A 25,541-nucleotide genomic window follows, 5' to 3' on the forward strand; every position below is an offset into this window, starting at 1 on the left:
GGCGTTTACTGGCGGTCCCGGCGCTGCCCGGCCCGCGGCGGGCGGTTACCGGCGACGGGAGCCGGAACCGGGCCCGGCCGCTCGTCCCGGCGCATCACCGGCCACGCACGCGCACAAACCCCCGCCGGTACAGGGGATGCGGGAGCGGGAGCAGGTGCAGCCGCTCGTGCCGCTCTGCGCCGGCCAATCAGGGCGCAGCGCACGGCCCAGCCGAGCGCAGTCGTCGCGGAGCGTGTGTGGTCGCGGAAGATGGGCGTCGGGCTGCTCCAATCGGAGATGCCCCACGTGAGGCGAGAGCCAATGCGTGGCTCGACTAGTGGCTGCGGCCCGCCCTACGCGGGGTGCGTCAGCCAATCGCCCGCCGCCGCTGGCAGGCCCTGCATGTCGGCACTCGGCGCCGTTGGCGGGGCCTTTGCTGGTATGGTCGGGGTCCGCGGGACGGGGCATCTCCTATCGTGCTGCCCCACACGCCTGCGGCCAGGGAGCGGCCAGGAAAAAGAATTTCCCAACCTGTAACCTCGAATTAACGAAATCCTTAGTTACAGCTGGACGCTTACCCTGATCCTTGAATATACGTGCGCGAAGCAGAGCGAAATAAAAAACATTTTAAATAAAATACTAAAGTCAAGTTCATATCTGCCTTTTGTACTGAAGACAAATGTTGCCATGCCCCGTTCAAAAGTCCTTAAAAAGATTAAGACGAGAATGGAAACATACCATTCAGAGACATGAATAATTGTGTTCCAGTGAAAATCAAAACTGAATAAAACATAATTAATATTGAACTGTTGAAAATCGTATGTTTCTTAATTAATTTTAATTTGTTGTTTTAATTAATTGTAAGCAATGCCTGCTTTTAGCCAGCACTAGTTTTCTTCACAGACTCTTATTGTTACTGTGATTCTTAAATCAGTGAAGCTTTTTCCTTATTTCCTAGACCTGAACTGAAGCCTTCCTATGGGAAGACTTCTATTCTGCCTTTGATCTGGCCTAGAAGCCATGGTGTGTGAAGGTTCAGTGCATAGGATTTTAACATGGAAAACTACAGGTTTTAAACCTTGCTTAGGGTGGAAAGGAAGCTGCAGGTGTTATGTGTAACCATGCCTTGTGAACAAACCCAGCTAATTCACCTGCAAGTGGTTGTTGTTGCCAATACCACACATAAGTGTTATTGCTGAAGTATTCTTCCACTGCACTCCCTTGTTGTAAACTTCCTGGGGCAGGAATAGTCACTTTTCCGTTATTGCTTCTTCAGTGAAAATCCAGAATTCTTCTTAGGAGGCTCCTTTGGTTTTATAGTGGAGCTGTGGTTCTGCAGACTGTGTAAGAAACCTCAGCTCTTGCAAAAGCACAGGGAAGAATTAATGGTTCTTGTGAAACATTAATTTTTTACAGTATCTACTAAAACTTCATTTACATTAGAGTGATGGGAAGGGTATTCTGTCATTGCAACGGTTATGTAAAATATGCAAAACCAGAAACAAGGAATGAAGCACCAACCTGGCAGCATAGAATAAAAAATTGCATTTAAAAATTTATTTTTTTAAGTCCAGTCATTTCCTAATACAATTTCAAATATTCTGATGAGCTTTCTGAAAGCACACTTCAACAACTAGAGAGAAATATCATTTCACTGCGAAAAAAAGGTGTTTTGGTAGCAAAATCTATTATTTTAGTATATTCTGTGTTTTCACTGATTTACATAACTGCTCTGGAATTTCCTCCTTAGTGACACCGCCCTGTAACAAGTGACTGTAAGGCATCCTGAGTACAGCCACTACTCCCAACAGTGGATCTGTTGCAGTGAAAGCAATGACAAAATAAGGTTTTATGTTTGCACTGTAAGTGCTGAGGGACAAAGGTGTCCCCCAGTATACTTCTAAGCATGCTGGATTACTGCACTAATTCTTAACTGGCATTAAACTCCTAACCTAATGAAGGCTGCAATATTTAGTCCAATATATGTATTTACATGCACATGTCTATGTCTTTAGCTGTACCTAAAAATCTAAATAAAATAAAATAAATAAACAATAAATCTCTAAGCAAAATACTACTAGAGAAGTATTTAGAAGATAAATTTAGAGAAGTTGAAAGAAACCCTCTTCTGAACTGTTTTAATGTAAAAAAAATAATTCTATCGCATTCTAAATGAAAAACACTGTTGCACTAGGAATACAACTACATTAATGTAACCCATTCAATACAAATCCACATATTGCAGTTTATTTCCTGCTGTCAGGATGCAATGCCTGTGCAGGGGAATGAGGGTGCAGTCATACTTCATGTGCTAAGGAAGTGATACCAGAGTTCTGCTCATTAACAGGTAGATGTCCAAGGTGGATTGTAATTTCCCAAAAACTTTTCAAATGAGACCACTGTGGTTTACTTTTTATTTTCAAATTTATGTTGAATCTGAACTTGTGACAAGGACTGATGTATCAGTACAGACTGATTATCTAATTCCAGGATCCAAAATGGTACTTAAATAGATTTGCTTTCTACAAAAATAGAGTTACACGTAATACCCTTATTTTCTGTAATTATTTCAATACACAATTCACAAATAAAATAAAATTCTCTGATAAAATAAAATTCACTGACTAAATACCTGTTTAAGTTTCAAGTTATTTGAATGGTAATTTGTAGGCACTTCTCATTTTAAAAATATTTAACATAACTTATGCTACATTAAGGCTGAAACACATTTATATTAAGTTTGAGATTTTTCATAAAATTAAGTTGTTCCTGTGAACTGCTTTAAATATTTGCAATGAATATTGACAACTTTTCCTTCAGTTCTAACTCCCCTACAAAAATGACTAGTGTTTTTAACGGAGTTGAACTCTGTGTCCTTAATATTTTTTAAAAATGTCTGTATTTTTATTTCTAGTGGAACGTTTTATACCTTTATACTTTAGTCCCTGAGGCAGGCTATAATGCCTTATCAATTGTTTATAGTATCTATTTAATGTTGCAAAACTAAGGTGAGATTTTTATATATGACATATTACTCAAGAACATTTTATAGAAATTACTAACATTCTTTTCATATACCTTGTCATATAAAGACCTAAGATTTATCTAAATTCTTTCCTAATACGGAGTATTAACAGTTAAATGGGTATGGAACTGATCTTTTGACCCAGTCCTTTTTTTTTTGTTGCAGACAGCTTTGTTTTCAAGCAATACATAACAAGTGACACATCAAAAATGTATCTTTTTCAGTTTTCAGATGTCTTGATAAGTACCTAGAAAAAAGAAAAATCTGTTATTTTCTAAAATCTGCAGGAGCTTTGCCTACGACATTAGTTTTTCTCTTCTTTCAGCTTTGGCTAGTGATTAAGGCTATAGTAATCTTCAGTGACTTCTGCTGAGTATTTTCTATTTATGGACTTACTGACATTTAAACACTTGGGAAAAACTTGGAAGAATTAAGAAATCAGAGGCTCATCTGAAAATGTTGGCACAATGTAATTAATATCCAAGATGGTGACTGAAAAAAACAGAAACCAAAACCCAAGTCCTAGCAACTACAGTTACAGCACTGCAAAACTGGAGAATCATCCCATTTTAGCATTTCCAGCACTTCCAATGAAGTACATTTAACTTCTCTCCTGAAAATAATGAATATAATCCTTCACTTGTGTTTTCCACAGAATTCTATTTAAAATTAAATAAGATTAATTACTAGCAATACTATATGATTGAAAGAACCAAAATTAATTTAATAATGAATAATAAAAATGCTTTTATTGACATGCTTACCTCACTCAGTATTGCCCAGAATGGAGAATCAGAACTGACTGATAAACGAATAGCCTGTATTCTTCCAATTGACTTATTGATGTTTCCTTCTGCAATGCCATTTTCAAAGGCCCCTTAATAAAAAAACCCACAAGACCCATATGAACATTTATTAGCATGAAATACACTTCCAAGCAAACCTGGGAAAAATCTCTAAATTACAAACTATAAATTAAATCCAGGAATACATTAGGGAAAAAATGTTTTGGTAAAGACTCATGAGTTGAAATAAGAACAAGGAGAGATCAATCAGTCACAAATTACTCTCATAGGCAAACCAGACTTGACTTGGGAAAAAAAATTAAATTATTTATTCGTTTCAGAATAGGGTAATGAGAAATAAAAGAAGAACACCTTCCCCCAACCCTCCCTTCTTCTTGGGCTAAACTTTATTCTTGATTTTCTCTGCCTCTTACCCCCAGGTGTGAAGGGGGACAGGGAATGGGGGTCACGGTCATTTCATCATGTTGTCTCTGTTGCTCCTTCCTCCTCAGGGGAATCACAATGGCATCTTCCCCCTCCTTCTTCACTGACCTTGGTGTCTGGAGAGGTTTTTATCTCATGTATTCTCCCTCCTCCCTCCAGCTGCAGTTGCTGTTACACAGAGCTTTTCTGTTCCCTTTTTGAAATATGTTATCCCACAATGCACTACACCATTGCTGATGGGTTCAGTCTTGGCCAGTTGTAGGTCTGTCCTGGAGCTGGCTGCCACTGGCTCCACTGGACACAAAGCAAGCTTCTGGAAGCTTTTCACTGAAGCCACCAACCCCTGTAGTTTTCCCCCACCCTCCCACCCCAACTACAAAAACCTTGCCATGTGAATCCTTTAAAGGGGCTATAATGAGTTCTCCTTCTAATTAGATGTCTTGGCTTTTGTCACTGGTCAAACTTAAACCAAAATAGGAGAGTCATGGTTGAACACTGTACACTACAATATGCAGTAATGCAAAGGGTTTCTTTTCCTTACTAGCTCACCTTGGAATGCTGAATTTATCACAGAGTTAATAAATTCCTTAAGAGCAGAAACATTTTATATGTAGGAACAACATTTCTGGTTTTGAAGTGACAATAAACAATTTACCTATTTTTAAATATCCAGCTTTGGTTGCTGGGTAGTTAAATTTATTTCCATTGTAATGCAGTTCTTTTCTTAGTGTTTCCTGTAAAAAATAATAACATTTAAAGAAGTATTTTCTAGAGTATGATATTTTATGCTGAATATCATTCTGAAAATGAAATATGGTTCTAAATGAGAGACTTACATCAGCTGGCAACACTTCCACAGTAGTGTTAAACAGTTTATCACCAGGGTGCTCCAGGTTTCCACTTCTGAACAAGTACCTGATGATAAAGGTGTATTATTTTATACTTTAGGAGATTTCTAGGGAAGTAATTCTTTCCAGTTTTGAAGGAAATTTTCAGATAGCTTTTCTTTATCTATTTTTGGGCTATAGAGAACAGAAATAGGCCTCGAAACTATAAACCAAACCATAATATAGTAATTTTATTTTAAACAGGAGAAATATTTAAACCATCTTTTTCTGGGACCACAAATGCAAGTGTTGCCCGTTTTTAGTGCTCAAGTTTCAAATAAATTAACTTCCCATGTTTAAATGGCTAAGGAAGGTCTGCCCTCTGATCTATTCCTATAATTGTAACACTGAAGTGGAATGGGCTTCTGGAAGGTGAGTGGCAGCAAAAATGCTGGCACAAAAGTGCCAAGAGAATTCCCCATTTTTATCGATACCGGTCAACTCAGCTGTTTCTAAACAATTTCCTATAAAGGAAAAGCCAATAAAGGAAAAGCATTGACCAAACAGGAATCCAAGCAAAAAACATCTAAGAATAAAAATCCCTGTTTGGTTTTTAATGTCTGGTATTAAAAGTTCTTATGGTTTTAGATCCAAAAATAACTAAGAGAATTTAAATAATCCAACTCTCTCCTCTGGTATCAAATATTTAAGGCTTAAAAACACCAAATATTATAGATTAACCATACTATCAATGTAATGGGGCTGGGACCAGCCATTAGACAATACCATATGTAAGTTAGCTTCATCCAATGTAGCTTCGCAGTAACAGGAACATGCAAAACTACAGCCTACCCAAGTTTCAGAAAGCATTAACCAGTTAATTAACAGAACACCAGTGTTTATTCACTGCAGCTCACTAGGTGGAGATACAGACTTGACATCATGCAAACAGCCTTTCTGTTGTCAACTATGTAAATAAAGCTTTCACCCTTGAGGAAATGCATCACTTAGAAACAAATTCCTTTGAGAATTATCATGAGAGTGTAAAATATTTACCTGAAGAAATAAAAGGGAAAAAAAAATTAAGAAGCTCTTTAATTACCAATGAAGAAATGTATTTCAGGAAAGGAGTTCAGGAAGAAGAGCAGATAAATAGCAAATCATGGATTTTTTTGCAGTAACAAGGTTTATACAAACAGTTAAGCACTTTTTTGAACAGACTCAAGCATTTCCAAACTGGATATATGTAGGCTTGTATGTTCCATATCATGTAATACTTACTTTTCAACTTCTAGTGGATTTAAAAATGTGAACCTGATGTAGTCACCTGCCACTGGAGCTGAAGCCCAAAAACAGTCTTCTCCTTTATAAACTTTTTCCAAAGTATATTGCTGGTATATTCTTAGGCTTGTATCCAGTTTTGCAGGTGGATTATTATGTGCTTTATACAACAGATTTTTTCCAAAATCTTTATCCTGTTGATATAAAGAAATGTAATTTCACTCATACAATGGAAAAAAGTGCACTGATACCTGTAATTACTATAGAAAAATATTCTAGAAAATAATTACCTCAATGTCAAAAAATATCCAATCTATTTTTAATAGATATACAATATTAATTTCAGTGTAGTCACTAGGACTTAATGTTACATTTTTTAGGCAGAGCTGTACTGATTGTTTCTTAGCTACCAAGATTTAAAAATAAAAATCTTTACACCAGGCTGTTTCATAGTTGTCTAGGATGCCTTCTGCCAGAACATGTGATTGCTGGGCTCTGCTAAAGGCTATGTGAATCTCTAGTCTGATCCAATTAAGAAATCTTGTCACTAGTCTAGATGGCACCATCGGGAAATTCCTGAAGTCTGGTTCATCATTGCTCATGCCCTTATCAGATATGAGGCTTGCCCTACAAACTCTCCCTAAAAATCTGTGGCCATCATATTAGTCATACCTTTGTCCTATGAATATACCTTCTTAATCATCCCTCGTATCGGGAATGTGAAGTGCTCAGCCAAAACAAACCATCATGGCTTCATTTGCATGGAGCATCTGAAACCTTGTGCTTGTGAAGAGGGTTCCTACATGCCATGAAATGGTACTGTTCACATGGCGATGTTCAAAGGTGTTTGTGTAGGAGCAGTGCTCCACCTGCAGCTAAGGTGCCAGATCAAAACTCTCTACCAAATCTGTAAAACAACATAATTTGATATGGAAATGCCATCTAATGCCAAAGATGTGGTTCTTGAAACTCATTTGAGAAATGTCAGAATACAAGCTTATAATTTAAAAACATGGCATTAATTTCTTATTACTTTCAAAATCTGTATCTTCCCAGACAATGATGAATAAATTCCCATATGCTGAAAGAGAGATGGCTTAGCACGGATACGTAACTTTGACTTTTCCTTTTCACAGTGTGTCTGGAAAGAAAGTAAAAGGGAGAGAAGGATTATTTAAACAAGGAGAGACAAACTATGGTACATAAAGCAATTTTATTATGTAATTAAGGGTATGGGTCCAGATTTTTTGTCCATATTTAAATGACATAATTTATATCCTTAAATTAACAGTCACCTTATGTCACATACACCGTTTCTAGTCCAAAACTCCTAATTCCTCTCATGCTGTTATTTAGATTTGAAGGCTCAAACACCACTAATTCAGGGGTTTCTGCACAGTATGTGACGAATCACATGTCAGGGTGACAAAAATGGACTCAAATTTGAAACTGATTGATTTTTTAGCTGTTTTTGGCAAACTTTATTTCAACTCTTAGCCTTGCCGTATCATTCTAATTAAACTATTTTGACCAAAACTGACCTTCTTAAGATAGGTGCTGGTTACATTTCAATCTTCATAATTTTGCCTCTTTGTTGTGTTTGGGAGGCTTTTAATGTATCATAAGTTATGGATCTTTTATCACATAATTAGATAAAGCCCTTAAATACTGCCGCGGCGACGGAAAGCCCGGAGCACTGCGACTTCTCTGGAGAAGCAGCCCTGAAAAGGCTGGGCCGAAGCGTGTGTGTGCGACTTCGGGCAGGCAAGTGATTCTAGCTCGGCTCAGCAGCAGCGGGCAGGCGACACAGGAAGAAGGGACGAGAAAGCTGGTCTAGCGTTCTGCCAAGCACAAACCTTTATTCAGGCAGAGCTTGGGCGAAGGGAGCCAGCAACAGCTATTCCCTGGAACAGGGGAAAACCCGGGATATTTATAGGGAGGAGAGGGGCGGGGGGAGCCTGAGATACATGTATCGGGGTGGGAAGGCAGGGGGGAACACCAATGAAGCGCAACAGTTTAACATAACTAACTCAAAGAGCCCTGGGAGCGATACATTGTCTCTCTCTGAGTGCAAGGTGTCTTGCCTCCAGGGGAGAGCCAGGATCTCGGGCTCGGCGGGCTCCTCCGCACCCACAAATACTGTGTTTCAACCACAATTTTCCAGTTTACTATGCCTGGGACATGATATGTATCAAGAAATTAAATAACTGTAATTGGTATTAATTTTGGAATTTCTTGATCTTTGAAATATAGAAAACCACTTCTTTAAATATAATTTTTTTCTTTGTATATATAGAGCATTGTAGTTTGATACAATGACACAAACATGCCACAGTAATTAATACAACAATGAAGCATAATAGCAAGGAACAAAGCAAAGAGCTAAGATGAGTCTCCCTGGGTTGTACTCATGGTGCTGCCACAGAATTATTATATGAGTTTGGAAGATCATTTAATTTTTCTATATCCCAGGTCTCATACCTTAAAATTTGAGAGGATAATGTGCTTACCTCTTCCATCAAGTGCTTTCAGCTCTATAAAGGAAAAATGTTACATTAACTTTATCAATGACTTCTAAAGCCAGAATTGATTAAGTCTTCACTCAACTGGCTTAAAACCATCAAAGCTCATGAAGGATTTATTGTTTCCACAGGAGTACTAATTAAAAGTTCAAAATACCCTGGGAAAGCTATGAAAAAAGCCAAGTATTTTTATTTTTGTCCACAACAGATGTTCAGCAAAATAATGTAAAACCACAATACAATTTGTGCAATTGATTTACTGGCAGCTGTTTCTCTGAAAGGCACACTATACTTCAGTAAAGAAGAAATCATTTTAAGAAAAGAAACTTGTGATCTTTCTACTGATAGGGTTTGCAGTTCATCCCCTGCAATAATGCAGGCTCTAGAATGTCTTATTTTATGCTGTGGCAGTATTACCAAAAGAGCTGCTTCTGGCAGCAGCTGAGAATGATTGGTGGCATGAGGTGGTGTGGTCATTTCTGCAGAAGCTGATGTAAGGCTGCTTGTTGAGTCAGGGCTTCCACCCTTGCAGCCTGTAACTCCCACTGCACATGATAGACACAGACCACTGCATATGATTACAAAAACACAGATTACAACCCACAGGTTGGGTTCAAAGTGACCAGTAAAGATGTTGTTCTGACTCCCCTGCCATGGATAGGCTTCCACTAAATCCAGAAACACTGGAGTTGGCATCTACACCTTTCCTGGGCAACCTGTGCCAGTGACTCACCAGCCAAACCATAAAAAATGTTTTCCTTGTATCCAATCTAAACATACCCTCTTTCCATTTAGGACTGTTGCCCTTTCTCTTGTCACAACACATAAAAAGACTTTCTCCCTCTTTCATACAAGCCCCCCTTAGGTACTGTAATGTGCTATATGGTCTCACCTGAAGCCTTCTCTTCTTCAATCTGAAGAGCTTTGATTCTTCCAGCCTGTCTTCAGCACTCTGACCATTTCTGTGTCTTCTACACCTGCTCTAACAAATCCGTGACTTTTTTTTTGTACTGGGGACCTCAGCAGTGAATGATGGTTCACAGGAGGCAAACATGACAAAGTTTCTGAACCATCCAGAGACCTGATGGCTCTGATCATCAAAACTGTCTTTTCCAACTTGGTGAGCAGATGTAGCTGAACCTTGATATGTTAATAGTCCAGGCTGAAAATTCGGACAAGCTTGAGGAATGGGTCCATGGGAATATCATGAGTTTTAACAAGACCAAGTGCAAGGTATTGAACCTGGGTCAGAGCAACCTCCAATATCAATCCAGGCTGGGGAATAGTAGATAGAGAGTAGCCCTTCCCAGAAGGACTTGGGGTTGTTGGTGGTTGAGAGGCTGGACATGACCCAGCCATGTGCACTCAACCCAGAAAGCCAAACATGTCCTGGGCTCCATCCAAAGCACTGTGGGCAGCAGGGGAGGGAGGGGATTCTGCCCCTCTGCTCTGGTGAGAGCCCACCTGCAGTGCTGCACCCAGCTCTGGGGTCCCAGCACAGGAAGATCATGGACCTGTCTTGCTGAATCTAGAGCAGGCCAAGGTGATCAGAGGGCTGGAGCACCTCTTCTATGAGGAAAGGCTGAGAGAATTGAGATTTTTCAGCCTGGAGAAAAGAAGGCTTTGGGAATTGCAGCCTTCCAGTACCTGAAGGGATCCTGCAAGGAACAGAGAGAGGCTTTTTGCGAGAGCCTGGAGCGACAGGACAGGAAGGAATGGATTCCAGCTAAAAGAGAGTAGGTTTGGATTAGCTGTTAGAGGTTTTTTCCTGTGAGGATGGTGAGGCACAGAGACAAGTTGTCCAGGGAAGCTGTGGATGCCTCACCCCTGGAGATGTTCAAGGCCAGGTTGGATGGGGCTCTGAGCAATCTGGTCTATTGGAAGGTGTCCCTACCCATGGCAGGGGGTCAGAATGGAATGATCTTTAAGGTCTTTTCCAACCAAAACCATTCTGTGATTCTACGTAAATACATGCCAAAAATCTATCACCACATGATGGCACATAGAAACTACAAACAAGTCCCTGGTGACTCTCCTGTGTAGCACAGTGTGTGATCACTTTGTGACAGTCTTAGTTGGTTGGAAAGGGGAAAGTGTGAGGAGTTATCAGCTTGCCTTCTCTGGTGCCTATAGGAAAGTTCACTGCTTTAACCTGTCAAACAGAGAAGGCACCACAGCTGGGATACCCAGCCTTCTCCCAGTCTTTATTTTCTGCATTCTCATGAATAGTCCCAGCACGTCATGCCACTTGTCATTCCCACCCAAGAGCCATGTCAGACTGATTTGTCTCAGTAGGTTTTTGCTACCCACAGCAATTGAAATTGCAAATGCAGAAGAGAAACTCAGTAGAAACTTGAGGACACCACTCTGCTTTGGCTTGCTCAGAGCAGACTTCCATGAGCTGCCTACCTGCCTTTTGGGAACACAGCTTCATTTTAGGTAGGAATCAGGTCTTAGAAGATGGAACAGTCATAAATAAAATAGTATTTCATCTATTGGATGGAAGCTGGCACATGTTAGATATGGAATGGGTGATGCACATGTTAGATATGGAATGGGTGATGTCAACATAATAGTATCTGGTTTTTCATCTGTTTTCACAGACAGGAAAGAAATTTAATTAGTTTCTTGTGGCTTACTCTAAGTCCTATGAGCTGGCTTAACCCACAGAGCAGGAATTAAAGGCTTCCTCCTATCTATATGAAGTGGGTCTGGAGACTCTGCAGTGCACTACTAAGTCTAAAAAACCAGGGACCTTCTGCTATCCCCAGGAGTCATTTATGCTACAGGGTAAAACTTGCATGCTCTCCTTCTCGTAATCTCCTGCTCTATACAGCTCCTGTCTGCTTCTTCTTGCTCCTTTATCAACACAAAATTAACACATGCAAATTCTGGAGCAGGAACTGGCTGCACCAGTTAAAACTCCTGAACCCTAAAACCCAAGGAGCAGAAACACTGGTCAGCCCAAAGTAAGTCCAGTTTGAGAGATTTATGTTCCACTTTTTCAAAATAAATTTTGTTACTGAGAGTGTTTGAATGTTATGTTCATAAACTCACAATTATACTTACTGCATCTTTTTCTGGATTGCACACTTTAACCCACAGCAGGTGGTCTATAAGCCAGTCTATGGGCTTATCCTTATAGAACATGAGAAAAAAATCCACAATGAATGGTAAGTCTTCTGATTTAAACAATTTTCCTGAAAGCAAGACAAGAAGTTATACTTTTATTGCTATGCAAGAATCACCAGCTTTATGTTTCAATGTAATTTATTTAAATAAACATTTAAGTATCACACCAGCCTGGCACATATGAATGTAATTATGATTTAATGAAAAATTTCACATAGAACCTGGCTTGGAAGAGTTGCTGATCATCCAGCCCTATGATATGGGATGCATATTCTCCTCCATAAAGAAAAGGAGAAAGCTGTTTTGTTTTTTTTAATAGATTGTTCTGATTGCATTCTTGAAAAGAGAGCTACACATTTCAGAGGCACATAGTTCTCTGACATGGAAAAAATTCCTCCTTTTGGGAGCTCAATTATAGATTCTATGCTGAAGGGACTCTGTATTAAAAAGACATTTTTAAAGAGAACAAAAAGTAAAGTACATTGAGTGGGATGTTTCCTGAAGAACCAAGGAAGTTTTGATATGCAAGTCCTTCCATGCTTTGTCTCTGAATGAGACCTTTTTGATCTACACAGCTCCAAAACCCGTTGATTCTTCTGTGGTCTTAATACTTACCAATAAATCCAAGTTGTGAGAACTCAAGAACCATCCAGTCTTGGGACTGTTGAGCAGCGAAGCTTTTTATACTTTCAATATAATCAGGTTTGGCTATAATATCATCTTCCAGCTGAGGGGGAAAAAATGCAACAGAAAAAGAGAAGGCAAGCAGTGATTTTCTTGCTTGCAGAGGGGGTAGTGACATTTCCACAAGCAAATGAAAATTGTGTTGTATTACATGCTGCACCGCATGTACTGAAGCTGTTTCAAACTACAGTGGATTGCTATTTAGCTATTTAGTTCTACATATATCTCTAGTTTAGTATCACTCATTAAGTAATTATCTACAGGTGTGACCATAACACCATGGGTGCTTTTCCCTTTTTTGATGAAGGAGGACTCCCTGCCTTAAAGAGATCTCACTTAGAAGAAAACATTAAGGAAAAAGACAAGAGGTTAAGGAAGACAACAATAGGTAGTTTTTTCTAAGGTTGTATAAGCATTGATAAGCAACAGGAGCAAACTGTCTGAAAGGAAAGGTGTCTAAAAGCTCTGGTAGCCTGGGCAGACTTTGTCATTCATACAAGGTGACTGAGAAAGACTGTGGACGATAACTGCAATGCCAGTAGAAAGCAAGTTTTTCCAGGGAATACTGGTAGGGAAGGGGTGTAGTCCGTGAATCACACTGAAGGGCAGGAGTACATAGAACTTTCAAGGTGTGTAAAGACTGGCACAGAGTACAGCAATAGAGCCAGCTAAAAGTTATTTGGAAGAGACGACTGACACCCATCAAGGAAATGGGAAAGGCATTGGCTTCATTTTCACCTAGCTTTCAGAGAGTAACTGAGCATCTGAAAAGCCAGAAGCTGTTTCTTCTACTAAAGCCGAGGATTATGAATCCAGACAAGGGGGCTGCAGTCAATGACACAAATGAATAAATGTATTCCAGAAATAATTAAGGACTGAGTATTTCATGGTTTGAATTCAGTATGGATGTGAAAACACAGGAAGAGGAGGCCAAGACTTCAGGAGAATATTGCTGGGGTGTAGTGTAATCATACAGAAATTTTTTCTAACTTCACTGGCCCTGCTGCATGTCTAGTTGTGCTGGAACTGTCTTCAGAAAGCTAAATACCTAGAAAATTAATCCTTTGAGAAAAAACCTCAATCAAACAAAACATGATTTTCTGCTGGTTTTGTGACTTCAACTGATGCAGCACAGAGTCATCATCAAGAGCTTGAGAGATCAGGCCCACAGGTTTTAGCTGAATTTGGGCATCACTACAAGTGTAGGGCTGGCTGACAAGAAATGTGTTGGCAACAGTGAACCCAGGAGTAAGAAAGATGAGATTAAGAGATCTGTTTAACTCTGTCAGCTTTTGCTGATGGTAAGATAACAAATAGAGACAAACTGATCAAGATGAATGCTTCTTAACAGAATCAATGATCTGGGGATTGAGTTGAATTGACAGTTATGCAGATGAGAACAACAGAAAAAGACCCCAAACATCTATTTATAAGACATCTGGCACAAAATTTTGTTTAGAGGATTAGCCAGCAGCAAGATTTTAAGAGAGAAGAGCAAAGAATCAAAGAAGGTTTTAGAGAATGTGCAAAGAGAAATTGAGGGGCACAAAAAAGGATGAAAAGCAGACTGGAGTATCTCAAAAACCTAGGGAGGCCACCATATCAAAAAACACCTTAGAAAAGTATGCAAAACCAGTGAAGATTAAAAGCACAGGGGCTGTGATGCAAAGTGACTATGAATGTAGTTATGAGGAGAAAGTAATTCTGAAGTCTGAGATGGTCTTTCCTGAAGCTGACAGAGATTATTAGAGGATGTGGTTTGATATCCCATGTAGTACAAGCCATTAAAGTTATTTATTTAACCCTGTGACTTGTGTTTAACTAAAGCACATCTTCTTAGAGAACATCTCCCATTGCTTAGAGGATTCCAGTATCAGTCATTTTCAGTATGTTATACAACAATTTTTTATTCTGGATGTTTAATACTTCGCACCCAAATTCTAATTTGATTTTTTTTCTGCCTTCAGCTTACAGCCACTTGTTCTCTCATATGCTTTTATCTGCCAAAGGAGGTTGCGCAGTGCCTGCACACAACTGGATCAGGAAGTTTAATATATGAACTGCCTAGTCCACTTGCCCCATTGCCATGGGAAGGCCAGCAAAACACATAATCACAGCTAACTTCCTTTCACTCATCAGTGCTTTTGAATGAAAAAATATACATCCACTACAGCAAGACTATGAAAATTTCCTATGTGATAGGTAACAAATAGGTTTCCATTCATTTTTCTTATGCAGATTGTTTGTCTAAGAGAAGTAAAAATGAAATAGTAAAAAAAAAGTGGAAGAATACAATAAAAGTTTAGGCATCAGACAGGAAGGTTCTTCCTTTCTGAATTTTATTAGAGTATTTTTACATTTTGTCTCACTGACAATGAATATGTGGAAACTGGGGAGCTCTAGCAGGCCTAACCTAGAGTCTAATGAGGGGAAGAAAAAGATATCCATATAAAGAGTCCTGGTGAACTCACTGAGATATTGCTCAGGTTTTAAATACATTAGAGAAGTGCTGCTGGCAATGTATATTACTAGTGTGTGTATATATATATATATATAATATAAATACACAAAGCTTTCCCAGTCTCCATATGAGGTGATAAAAAAATCATAGCAGTAGTTCAAGTAACTACTGCAAGTTAAGTTAGAACTTGATAAGAAATTTTAACTGAAGAAACTAAGATTTATTTAACGATTTCTTTTTCCTTCATCTCAGTTCTAATAGAAAACACTTAAAAATGCTGCATCTGTTTCTTTCAGATTTGAAATGTTTGATTCCTTCAGTGAACTAAGTCTCCATGGACAGAAATAACAAATGCATGTTCTCATTATTAGGCTGGGATTGGATTGCCTGCTTTTATGGCTATGTTATGATCCCATTATTATATATCCCACCAAAGTTCTCTCAGTGAAAAAGGAAAAAAATACAGATGGTTTAAGTAGAAAAGTTGATCAGTAGGTAATCAGTGGGTAAGGTTCATCCCCAGTGTAAGCCTTTTAGCTTCAATGTACTTCACAAAACTACTTACTTAAATCCTGGTTCAGCAGTATCCTAGAACAACTGTTTACTCAGCAAAGATCTTGTTTGACTCATCACATCAACTGTTCTGTAGATGTCAAGACTAATTTTGTGTGCTTATCTTCTTTCAAGGTTTGGGACTTAGTATCAGCCACTCAATCAATACTATTCCTGACTAAACTAAATAAAAATCTATCCTAACTCAAGCTTTGTTTAAGATTACTGAAGTAAATCTTGTACTGGGCTAAAGAAAAGTACTTTAAAGTTGTTTGCTTTCCTTTAATACAGGACTTCTAAATAGAGGGCGGACATAACTAAGTTTATGGCATCAACTGTTCATTCTTTTCACCTGCACTCTACAGGTGAAAGAGTACTTCTTGAGCAGACCAGCACCTGTGCTACAGAAGTAGCTGTAGGCTGGACATACAGATGAAGAATAGGATATAGTAGGGACAGTATGAGTAAAGTATAGTTTATTTTTAAGAAAATTCTGACAGCAGACGTAACTCCCACCAGATCACCACCTTCCAGTCTTTGCTCATAATAACAGTTCAGTCATTACATAATGTCTCAGATAAGAAAACACATGTTCTCAAATTCCTTTAGAAATACAAATACGTAAGTAAGTCATTGTGGTGCAAATATGCATGCTTGGAGAACTTGGTAACAGGAAGGGACGTCAAGTATCTGGCAGCATCTTAATGTTTCACTTCCCCGGGTTTTCTATGCCTTAATGCTCTAGTGCACTCAGTAAACTTGGATAATGTTCTTAAAAATATACAAAAGCCACAGGAAAATACTTCATTTTCCATTAAACCATAATTGTTCAAAATACATTTTTGTTTGTCTGCCTGCAGCCTGAGCATCTATGCCACATTTGAGAACAGAGCATGGGAACTCTTAAGTATCCCAGCTCAAATGTGTTTGTGTTGAATCCCAAGAAAAACTTTAGGAGATGCCAGGTCCTGCAGTCTTCTGCTTCCAGGAATCCTGTGATGTCCTTATGGAATACATACTCTGAGGCAAAATGCTCTTCTGATGTTTTTAAAACTGCTGACATCATTGAGCTACATAAAATTTTATAGACCTGTTCCATGATTGAATAGCTCTTAAAAATTTTTGAATCTCTGGGGGTGATTAAGATCTTTATGGAGTGCAAATTAGCACAAATTTAGAATGATGGTTAAAACTAAGCTTAAATGCATGGGGATCTTCTTGAAGGCTAACACAAAATCTTCTGGAGAATTAAGGACCTGTGCCAACTTGTGGTTGACCTTATCTCAAGTATCACTCTACCAGTGTTTCCCTTTTTGAAATATTTCATTTCATTGTCATCTGGACTATAACCTGGACCTATCACCACTATTTTTCCTGGCTGCAGTAAGTAAAAATATATTTAAACCTGACTTTCTTTACTTAATCAAATAAGGGTTTCATGCTTCAGTTACTTTGCTTTTCAACCTCACAAATGACAGGAAGGTAGAGATGGTTTTAATCAAATAGTACCTGGCTGCAAGATGTATATAAATACAGAAATATGTGGATGCTTGTAAAAAGCACAGGCAAAATACCCAGAAAATGATGATAGATTGCTGATTTTATTGAGGCCTTTGAAACAAATTAAAATTGCCAAAGCTAATAATCAGTACAGAGGTATTGCTGCTACTTAATAATAATATGGACATACCTGTAAATAAAATGTTCCCTTAGGTTGAGCATATAGCATTAAAAAGCTATAATCCAAATTCTGTTTAGTTCTCCACCTAAACATAAGCAGCAAATTCTGATCAGATTTTTGAGGGGGTTGCAACAGTTATTTCTATAATAAGAGAACTTCTAATGCTCTGTATTTTTTGTCTCCACAATAAAATTGTAAGGTTGAGTATTGCTAAGTACAATAAGTAACCCATTGCTAAGTGCAAAAGCATTCCTCTACAATCAATATAAACACTTGTAAATAATTTTCTTTTCCTATAAAAGTTAGCATTAAATAAACAAAAATTACATCTCTGTCAATGGAGCTTGAAACAAAATTTCTATCAAGTTATTCAAGTCAAATGACTTAAAAAGAGTCTACTTATGATTTTATGAAGAATAGAAATAAACACCCATGGATTATTTAAAGATGAAAAAGTAAGTGGTTTTACATATGAACAGCATGAGAGCAGGTTGATAGTCTTAATATTCAGGTTTAAATATAAACACATATTTTGTACAGTCTCTCATATTACCAGAGGATGACGTTGATATTTGATAATCAACACTGAAAGACTACAGAGTAATTTATTGGTATTTAATTAACATAAAAGTATAACCGATCCAAATCTAATCATATCTAAAACTAAATTATAAGTATGTAAACTTGTGTATGGTCTATAACACATAAGGTTTATCCATAAAGCCAGTATATATACACATATATATAAATATACTAGCTGATTTCCTCCAGCCTAAATTCTCAGTACTGCAACTCTCTTGCTGCATTGTTGCAGTGGCTTCTGATAAATTAGTTATTGTTTACTGAAAGAAAATTACTTTCCTCCAATAAATATTTTTTTTTTTTAGGTTTAAATCTCTGTCTTAGTGATTTTGTGTCATGCAAGTGAATGAATTCACCATTAAGGATGTATTAACAGTAGGTAAAAATTCAGTGATCACCAAAAAGTTAGGTCATTAATTAAACCGATAGTAGTTGTCAATACCTAGAGGGCCACATGGGGTTTCCTCGGTATGTTCACAGAGACTCTCCCTCATCAGTGACATTAAAGATTTTTCTATTTTTTCCTTTTTGACCAGATCATATAGCCTATTGCTTGTTGGCATTATCCATTTAGTTTAAAACCTGTTGGATGCCTAGAGTCAAGACCCAAATGAGACACCTTGGCTCTCACCCTGAAGCTGATGTGCAGCATAGCTTTTCTCAAGATCCCCTTGTAAAATTTTTTTACAAGTACAATTGAGGTCCTTTAGTTCTGAAACACAAAAACATTACCAGCTCAAACAGTACTGACTTTTTCTGAATTTTCCATTTTACACTCTTAACAAGGGTTCTTAGGTTTTATATAGCAAACTTACCTTACTCGGTCCTCAGAATCTCCAAGTGTTTTCTCCAGGTTGGAAAAATCCGGGTAATAAGAAGCAGGAGGAGAAATAACCTCTAGGACTCCAGACTGGACTTCTCTGGGGAAGCTGGGAAGAATCTTAGTAAGACCCCATTCCTCAAAAAGACTTTTGAGGGCAACAGCAACAGACAGCAGCTCCCCAAAGTTAGATCTGCTTCTCCAGAAGTGGAATGCACAACTCTAGGAAAGAAACTGGCCACAAATTTGGAACCAAGAAGGGGTCTTTAACAACCATCAGAACAGACAGGTCAGGAACTCATCCAAGTCTCAGAAAACACTGGAGAGAAGTCTTCTCTCAGAAATCCTGCCCCTCCTGCATCTGTAGATGCTTACTAATCATCCTGAGATAGTTGCCACAATGCAGCAGTAATTCACAACCAAACCTATTATCTAGAACAACACACATCCCCCTTGCATGAGAGCTCCCTTCCTTACACTTGCTCCAACTCAAATTCTACTTTCTAAGCAAAATTATACTGTCTCAGAGCAGGAGTTTAAAATCAGGAGTCTGGGTCTAGTCTCTGCTCGAAGAATTAAATTTTCCATTTGAAGAGACATTGAAAAAATGTTTAACATACTTTGGGAGCCAAACCTAGAAGGCAAATTTCCCCCTTCCTCCAAAAAAACCACAAAACAACCAACCAAAAAATTCAAACTAAAAACCACCAAACAAACAAGAATCTCAACAAAAACAAACAAACAAACAAAATTTTAAACCCTAACACAAAACTGGTAGAGCTTTTAAAACTGAGTTTCCCATTTCCTATGATTAGTAAACAAAAGATTACACTAAAAATTAAACACATCATAGTACCAGCATTATGGGAAAAAAAATATCAATCTTACTGTGTAACCATGACAAAGCAAATACTCTGCAATAATGTCTTCAAAAGCCATAAAGCAGTAATTAAAATTTTCTGAGTGTTAAAATTGCAGCAGGTATTGTACCTTGGCAATGCCAAGAAGGAGTGCCTTTTCCCCTTGTCCTTGCCACAGTACTCCCACTGAGCTAAACCCTCTGAAGGCAGGAAATTATGAATATTACTTAGATAACAGCTTCAGTATAAGGAGTCTTCAGGGGGAAACCCACACACAAAATACAGTCTGAGAAATCCTTGAGTGAAGGAGGATGTGCAGAAACCCTCAAATGAGGAGAAGTCAACTCCTCCAGTGATCTTGTTCAAGAAAGATAAGAGCAAGCAGAACTGCAGAACTGCAAGCTTCCATTTGGCATCGCTGAAGTTAATTTGGCAGGGCAAAGACCACCCATCTAATGTTACCCATCATGTAGTAGCATTTAATATTATAAAAGTAATCCCATTCCTGCCCCAAGTCTATTGCCTTCCTGAAAAATAGTATAAAAAAAGTAAACAAAGACTGGGAAAATATGGATGTGTTGTGGCACCTGGGGACATAGTTTAGTGGTGACAGTGCAGGGCAAATGCTTGAACACTCTTGATCTTACATGTCTTCTCTGACCTAAGGAATTCTATGATTCTATGATGTGGGAACTGAATCAGCTGGGATAGATCATACTTTGGACTGGGTTCCTGTCACGGAGGGAATAAACCCGAGGCCCTGGGAGGAGGATACTGAAAAGGATGGAAATTAGGATGCTACTGGGATCATTCCACAATAGGTCATGTCCCTGGTCCGTGTTTGCGATTTAACCCCTGCCCTCAGGTACCCATATACATTGTTAGGTTAACCACACCCCCTGGATTTCGGATGCAACCCCTCAGACCATGCAGTCCCAGTGAACATTAAAATCTATCTTTGGGCTCGCCATCGTACCCGTCCCAATTTATTTCACCATGCTCAACCCAGCTGAACTGGACTATAGGTCTCAGAACCACACTATGACAGATGCCAGATTACACTGCAGGGTTGTGTAGTCAGTGGGGACCTCGTACATGTAGCCTCAGGTACATGAATTGCTGTGGGAAACAGTAAAGGTAAGAAGACTTTCAGAAGGTGTGAAAATAGGCCTCAGAAAAGAAAAAGCAGAGAACTTAGAGTTAGCTGCAAGGCTTGAAAAGTAAAGAAGATACAATAATGCAATATGCAAGGACATTAAACAATAGTTGAGTTTTTTAGGCTTGGCTAAGATAGACCTTAAGACTGCAGAAAAATATGCTTACCAAGAAAGTTTTAAGCTTAATAACAGAGTATTGTGTATAGTTAGTAGAAAGCAAACGAGCAAGCAGTGTTTGAAGAAGATGTATGTGTGTTTCTAGTGATTGGATAGAACAATTGTCTGTAAGCTTTAGCAATATGCTATTGGCTGAAAAACTTATAAAATGTTCTGTAACGAAGAGATCTTGGGCTGCTCATGGCAGATATGAGCTTGTGCCGTCTCCTGTATCTGTAGCTGAGACTAGTGTCTGAAATAAAATCTTGTGACGCGTCACCTGTTTGTGAAAAACCTCCAACAAACTGCATCATTAACTTTGTAGACAAAAGACTTAGGCTTGAGTAAATATTTATCAGAGATTTAAGCTGAGATCTTGACTGGTTAGTTAAAGTATATTTATCAAATAAGAAATGAAAACTAATTTGATATACATACTTCTGTTCTCAATTTCACAGTTGTTATGGCACACATAGTGAGAGTGCACCTTTGCTTCAGTTCCATTTCAGTGTTGAAACGTTCTAATTCTCTCCATAAAAGCTACAAATATGTTTACACTGGTGGTTGAGTGTTACATTCTGTAGGACTTACCTGGTTTTAACACTTTCTGCAATACTCTTAACATACTCTGTGTTCACCTAAAGAAAAGAAGGGAGAGTTTCATTAAAAGTCATCCATTTTTGTATTAAACACTACTTTGTAGGGAATATGTATATGCAAATATGTATTTGCCTTCCAAACAAATGTGGTATGTTACAACAGTATTTCTACTAAGGAAAAGTAGAAGCTTTTCAAAGCAACCAAACTTTCACTTTTGTTTCCAACTATCTCCAGCTGCCATTTCTTGCACTTTGTTTTTCCTTGCTTTTGGAGAAGGCCAGGCTGTTTTCTGGCTAAAATTCTGTTCAGCTATGCCAGTAAAACACAGCCATATAACTATCAGTAAAAAGAGCTGGTTTGGGTTAAACATCCAAAAATCACAAAAGACACATAAGGCTGATAAGAAAAATCACCTAAGCAAAATATTCTAAAGCCAGCAATACTTAACATTTTTATTTAGTTTCTTCCTAATATAGCAAACTTATGGCTCTTTGTTTGGAATTTTTGAAGACATTCTTTAGTGCTGTTTCATAAAAGTAACAGTTTTAGTGTGTGAAACGTATCTGTTAACTACATTAAGAGTGCAAAATTTTATGAATGTGCTTTCTAAGGCAACACAATAACTGTCCTAGGAGTTCAGATTTTTCTTTAAATAAATAAAATTTTTAATATATAACTGTTACCAATCATATATTAAATTTGTCATGAGTAAAAAAAATAAAAGTAAAGAAGTGTGATAAGAAAAAAAATGCCCAGAACTTAAAAATCACTCTCAGTCAATAAGTTAACTCAAGTTTAACCCATGATGTAAATATTTACCTTGGTTTTTTTAAAACTTTGTGGGACAAAGCAAGGTGTGGATTCATGACCAGTGAACACACCTGCCCTCCTCTCATAATAAAATATTCTTATCACCCCTCAGATCAGCATGGTTATCTGCTCCAATTTACTACATGGCTGAAAAAATGGAAGTTGTGAGAACATGACTTTTGGGTTGGGATAAAAGGAGTAGTAATTCTTACAATGGCAGTTTAATCCTAAATTGGGTGATATGGACTATTACTACAACCACAGCCCCTGTTTGTTCAAAGTGCCACATTAGGACTCTCCACAGTGGAAAACTATTCAAAAATTAACCCTTAAAACTCACAGAATCTTCTGAAGCCCTATAGTAGGAAGTTTACCTGAATGACAGCCAGGCAAAGCTCATCACCACCAGGGCTCTTCATTGGGAAATACCAACTGCAAATTAAGTTCAGCTCCTAAAAACTACGCTGAAGAGGAACTACAGCCAATAAAACTGGTACTTCGTACTCATTATTGTGATCCAAACAGAAAAGTGGAAGTTGTGGCCAAACTTATTAAAGTGAACTATACTCTGTGTGACACTTTCATACCTGCAAAAGTGATGACTAATTAATTAAAAATAGCAAATTCTAACTGTCAATGAATCCATGCATGGATTTCATGCTATGAAAGGACAAAGAAATATGAAGAATAAAGATGAAGTCTGAATAATTGCACAGTCATTTTACCTGCTAGAAGCTACTACTAGCTAATTCTGCAGGGTTTTTTTTTTCTGATGTAATCAAGGTATTTTTCAGTTAGAAAAAAACCCAACATTTATCTCTAATATCTTCCCTTGATCACTGTTTACTTTCCCAAACCTGTTCAAGGTCCTGAACAGTTGGGTTTTTTTGAATGGGAAATGCCAAAACACATGCAGAAGGCTCCAATATGTCAAGATGCTTTGCAAGATATATGTTATCAAGCAGATAAATAATGTGAACATTTCTTAGACTAAGTTTATTTTCTTCATGTTCTATGGCACTTTTCTGCAGAGGACTTACATTTCATTATGGAAGAAGAAAACCTTACTTTCAGAGACAAATAATGAGTTCATATGGTTGGAAAATCTGACCCAATGACTTTGTTGGTAAATGTAATACGACATTTTACCCTTTGATCATCTGCATTACAGGGTTTTTTTTCCGCATATGAACACTAAGGTACTAACTGCTCATCATCTCCTCCAGCCCTGAAAAAATCCCTCCCAAAGGCCAAGCTACCACTATTTTGCACTATTACATGACATAAATCTGCATATTTTCTATCAGCATTCTTCACCTTTCCATGCAAACTTACCTCTGCTATAAAGATGATTATTATGCAGTCCTTCTTTTGTTCTTCAGATAGTTGGTACAGTAGGGAATGCAATGTATCAATCAGATAATTTTGTTTTTCCCTTTTCACAGTAGGAATACCCATCACCAGGGAGACTGCAAATAGAGAATGTCTCAAGCCATGTAATTTTAAGGAAAATTGAAATTACATTTTAATTTTGATTTGATATGACCATGAAACTTGGCAACAGTTAATATTTCCTTAGCTGTGTGACAGCATTTGCTCTACTACCTGGAAGGAGAGAGACCTCCAGCTGTGTTTAGTCTGTGTCTGTGTTATAAACACCAGGTCTACACTTGAGAACTTGGAGATATTACTATGTCTGGCAAACACATAGGTGTTTTCCACTGAGATTCAAAAGTGGGTTTGCAAAATAAGTGCTTGCTCTTGCTTTGGAGATCTAAGTAGGAAGGGTTAAACCAGCACTGCTCTAGTGAGCAGGTTCTCATAGGTAGTGAATGTGATGTATTTCAGAAAGGAATACACTTCAAAAATCCTGAGCAGTTTAATTTATATGCATCAATGTTTTTCATAGCATCAATAAGAATAAAAGAACTAAGATGTTACTGTTATTAAAAATAAAGGAACTGAAATTGTCTCTGGCAAAGACTCCTCTGTAGCAAACTTATGCTGTATTACATTGTTAGACCATAAGCAGGGTGTCTCTCTTTTCATTAGTATGGGCATTACTTAAATCAGTGGCCAAACATAGCTCAGTAAACCTGTGGAATCTTTTTCCTTGCAGATGATTTCTATTCACCAAAATCTCAGAAGACTGGTAAGCAAGCAACAACTTTAAATAAAACAGTAAGTGCAAATAGTGACTTGGTTCTGACTTCAACTTCCATGCCAGTGTCAGCTCAAAGACGCCGGAGTGCTAATGTTCCTTCCCAGCACATAACTTGCTAAACCATTGGGATTTGTTTCATTTTAGAAACTGAAGGTCAACCTGTACTTATTTAACTACAGTCTTGCTATTGTGATTTTCCTGTACAAATAAAAGAAGATTAAACAGAGTATTTATTTATTAGTGACACAGATCTACAGGTACTCCAGTAAGAGCTACAACATTAGATCACATTGCTACTACTACACCTACTAATAAGTAGTCTGTAGAAAGTTATCTATTGTCATGAACACGGCCCAAGGTTTGGAGTTTTTCAGTTAAGTCAAAAACAGTGCCAGTGTTTCTTCATATAAAATCACCCTAGAGAAAAGTAAAAATTTCAACAAAATACAAAACTCAGCAAAATGGTTGACTAGTTCTTCTTTGTTTATTATTTTTGCATGTTCCTTTTACCTGTCACATGACATCTAAGATAATGCAAAATCTGTATTCTAGTCCACTGGAATTCATTATGATTTCTACAGGTGTCAGCCAATTTCTCATGTGGATGAAAAAGCTACACTGAAGATATATCAATATCCTTTAAATGTTCACATCACCTTTCCCTTTGCTTTTCACATTGCCACACTAAATGCATTGTAAATTTGCCTTGGCTTCCTCATCCATACTAATTTTGCGCGGAAAAAATGTCAGCTACTGCATATTAGCCGTATGAATATATGATTAAAGCAAAAAATAATCTTGTTTTTCAAGCAAGATTATTTGTATTGATTTTTCAAAAGGATTTCAGAATACTTTGAGTCTTTATCAAAGACTTGAAATAGGGGTGGGCATTTTAAAAGTACTTTTGCTATTGCCATTAAAATTCATTCAGCTTGGTAACATTAGAAAATTGAGAGAGAAAATCCATTCCAAACTTTTGTGTATGCTTCATTGCTAGAAATTAATAAAAAATACAAACA

The 25,541-nt window shown here is 37.9% G+C and overlaps 1 protein-coding gene across 7 annotated transcripts in view; it reads right to left on the minus strand.

The window, feature by feature from the left end:
• Nucleotides 1-1,514: 1,514 nt before the first annotated feature.
• MGAT4D (MGAT4 family member D) overlaps nucleotides 1,515-25,541 on the minus strand; it is a 41,023-nt gene continuing 16,996 nt past the window's right edge. For 4 of the 7 annotated variants that reach the window (XM_015625615.3, XM_015625611.3, XM_015625613.3 and 1 more), the window contains 12 exons: nucleotides 23,694-23,827; nucleotides 21,540-21,586; nucleotides 18,771-18,884; nucleotides 17,383-17,458; nucleotides 12,611-12,722; nucleotides 11,921-12,063; nucleotides 7,375-7,482; nucleotides 6,342-6,535; nucleotides 5,070-5,148; nucleotides 4,889-4,967; nucleotides 3,769-3,881; nucleotides 1,515-3,251 (listed from right to left, as the gene is read on the minus strand). In XM_015625615.3, coding sequence (XP_015481101.1) covers nucleotides 3,225-3,251; nucleotides 3,769-3,881; nucleotides 4,889-4,967; nucleotides 5,070-5,148; nucleotides 6,342-6,535; nucleotides 7,375-7,482; nucleotides 11,921-12,063; nucleotides 12,611-12,722; nucleotides 17,383-17,458; nucleotides 18,771-18,884; nucleotides 21,540-21,586; nucleotides 23,694-23,827 — 1,226 coding nt within the window. In that variant the 3' untranslated portion in view covers nucleotides 1,515-3,224. The remainder of the gene's footprint in view (nucleotides 3,252-3,768; nucleotides 3,882-4,888; nucleotides 4,968-5,069; nucleotides 5,149-6,341; nucleotides 6,536-7,374; nucleotides 7,483-11,920; nucleotides 12,064-12,610; nucleotides 12,723-17,382; nucleotides 17,459-18,770; nucleotides 18,885-21,539; nucleotides 21,587-23,693; nucleotides 23,828-25,541) is intronic. The other 3 variants (XM_015625612.3, XM_015625614.3, XM_033513809.1) reach the window with 2 other exon arrangements.

Source organism: Parus major, chromosome 4, assembly GCF_001522545.3.
Source record: "Parus major isolate Abel chromosome 4, Parus_major1.1, whole genome shotgun sequence".
Lineage (NCBI taxonomy): Eukaryota > Metazoa > Chordata > Aves > Passeriformes > Paridae > Parus > Parus major.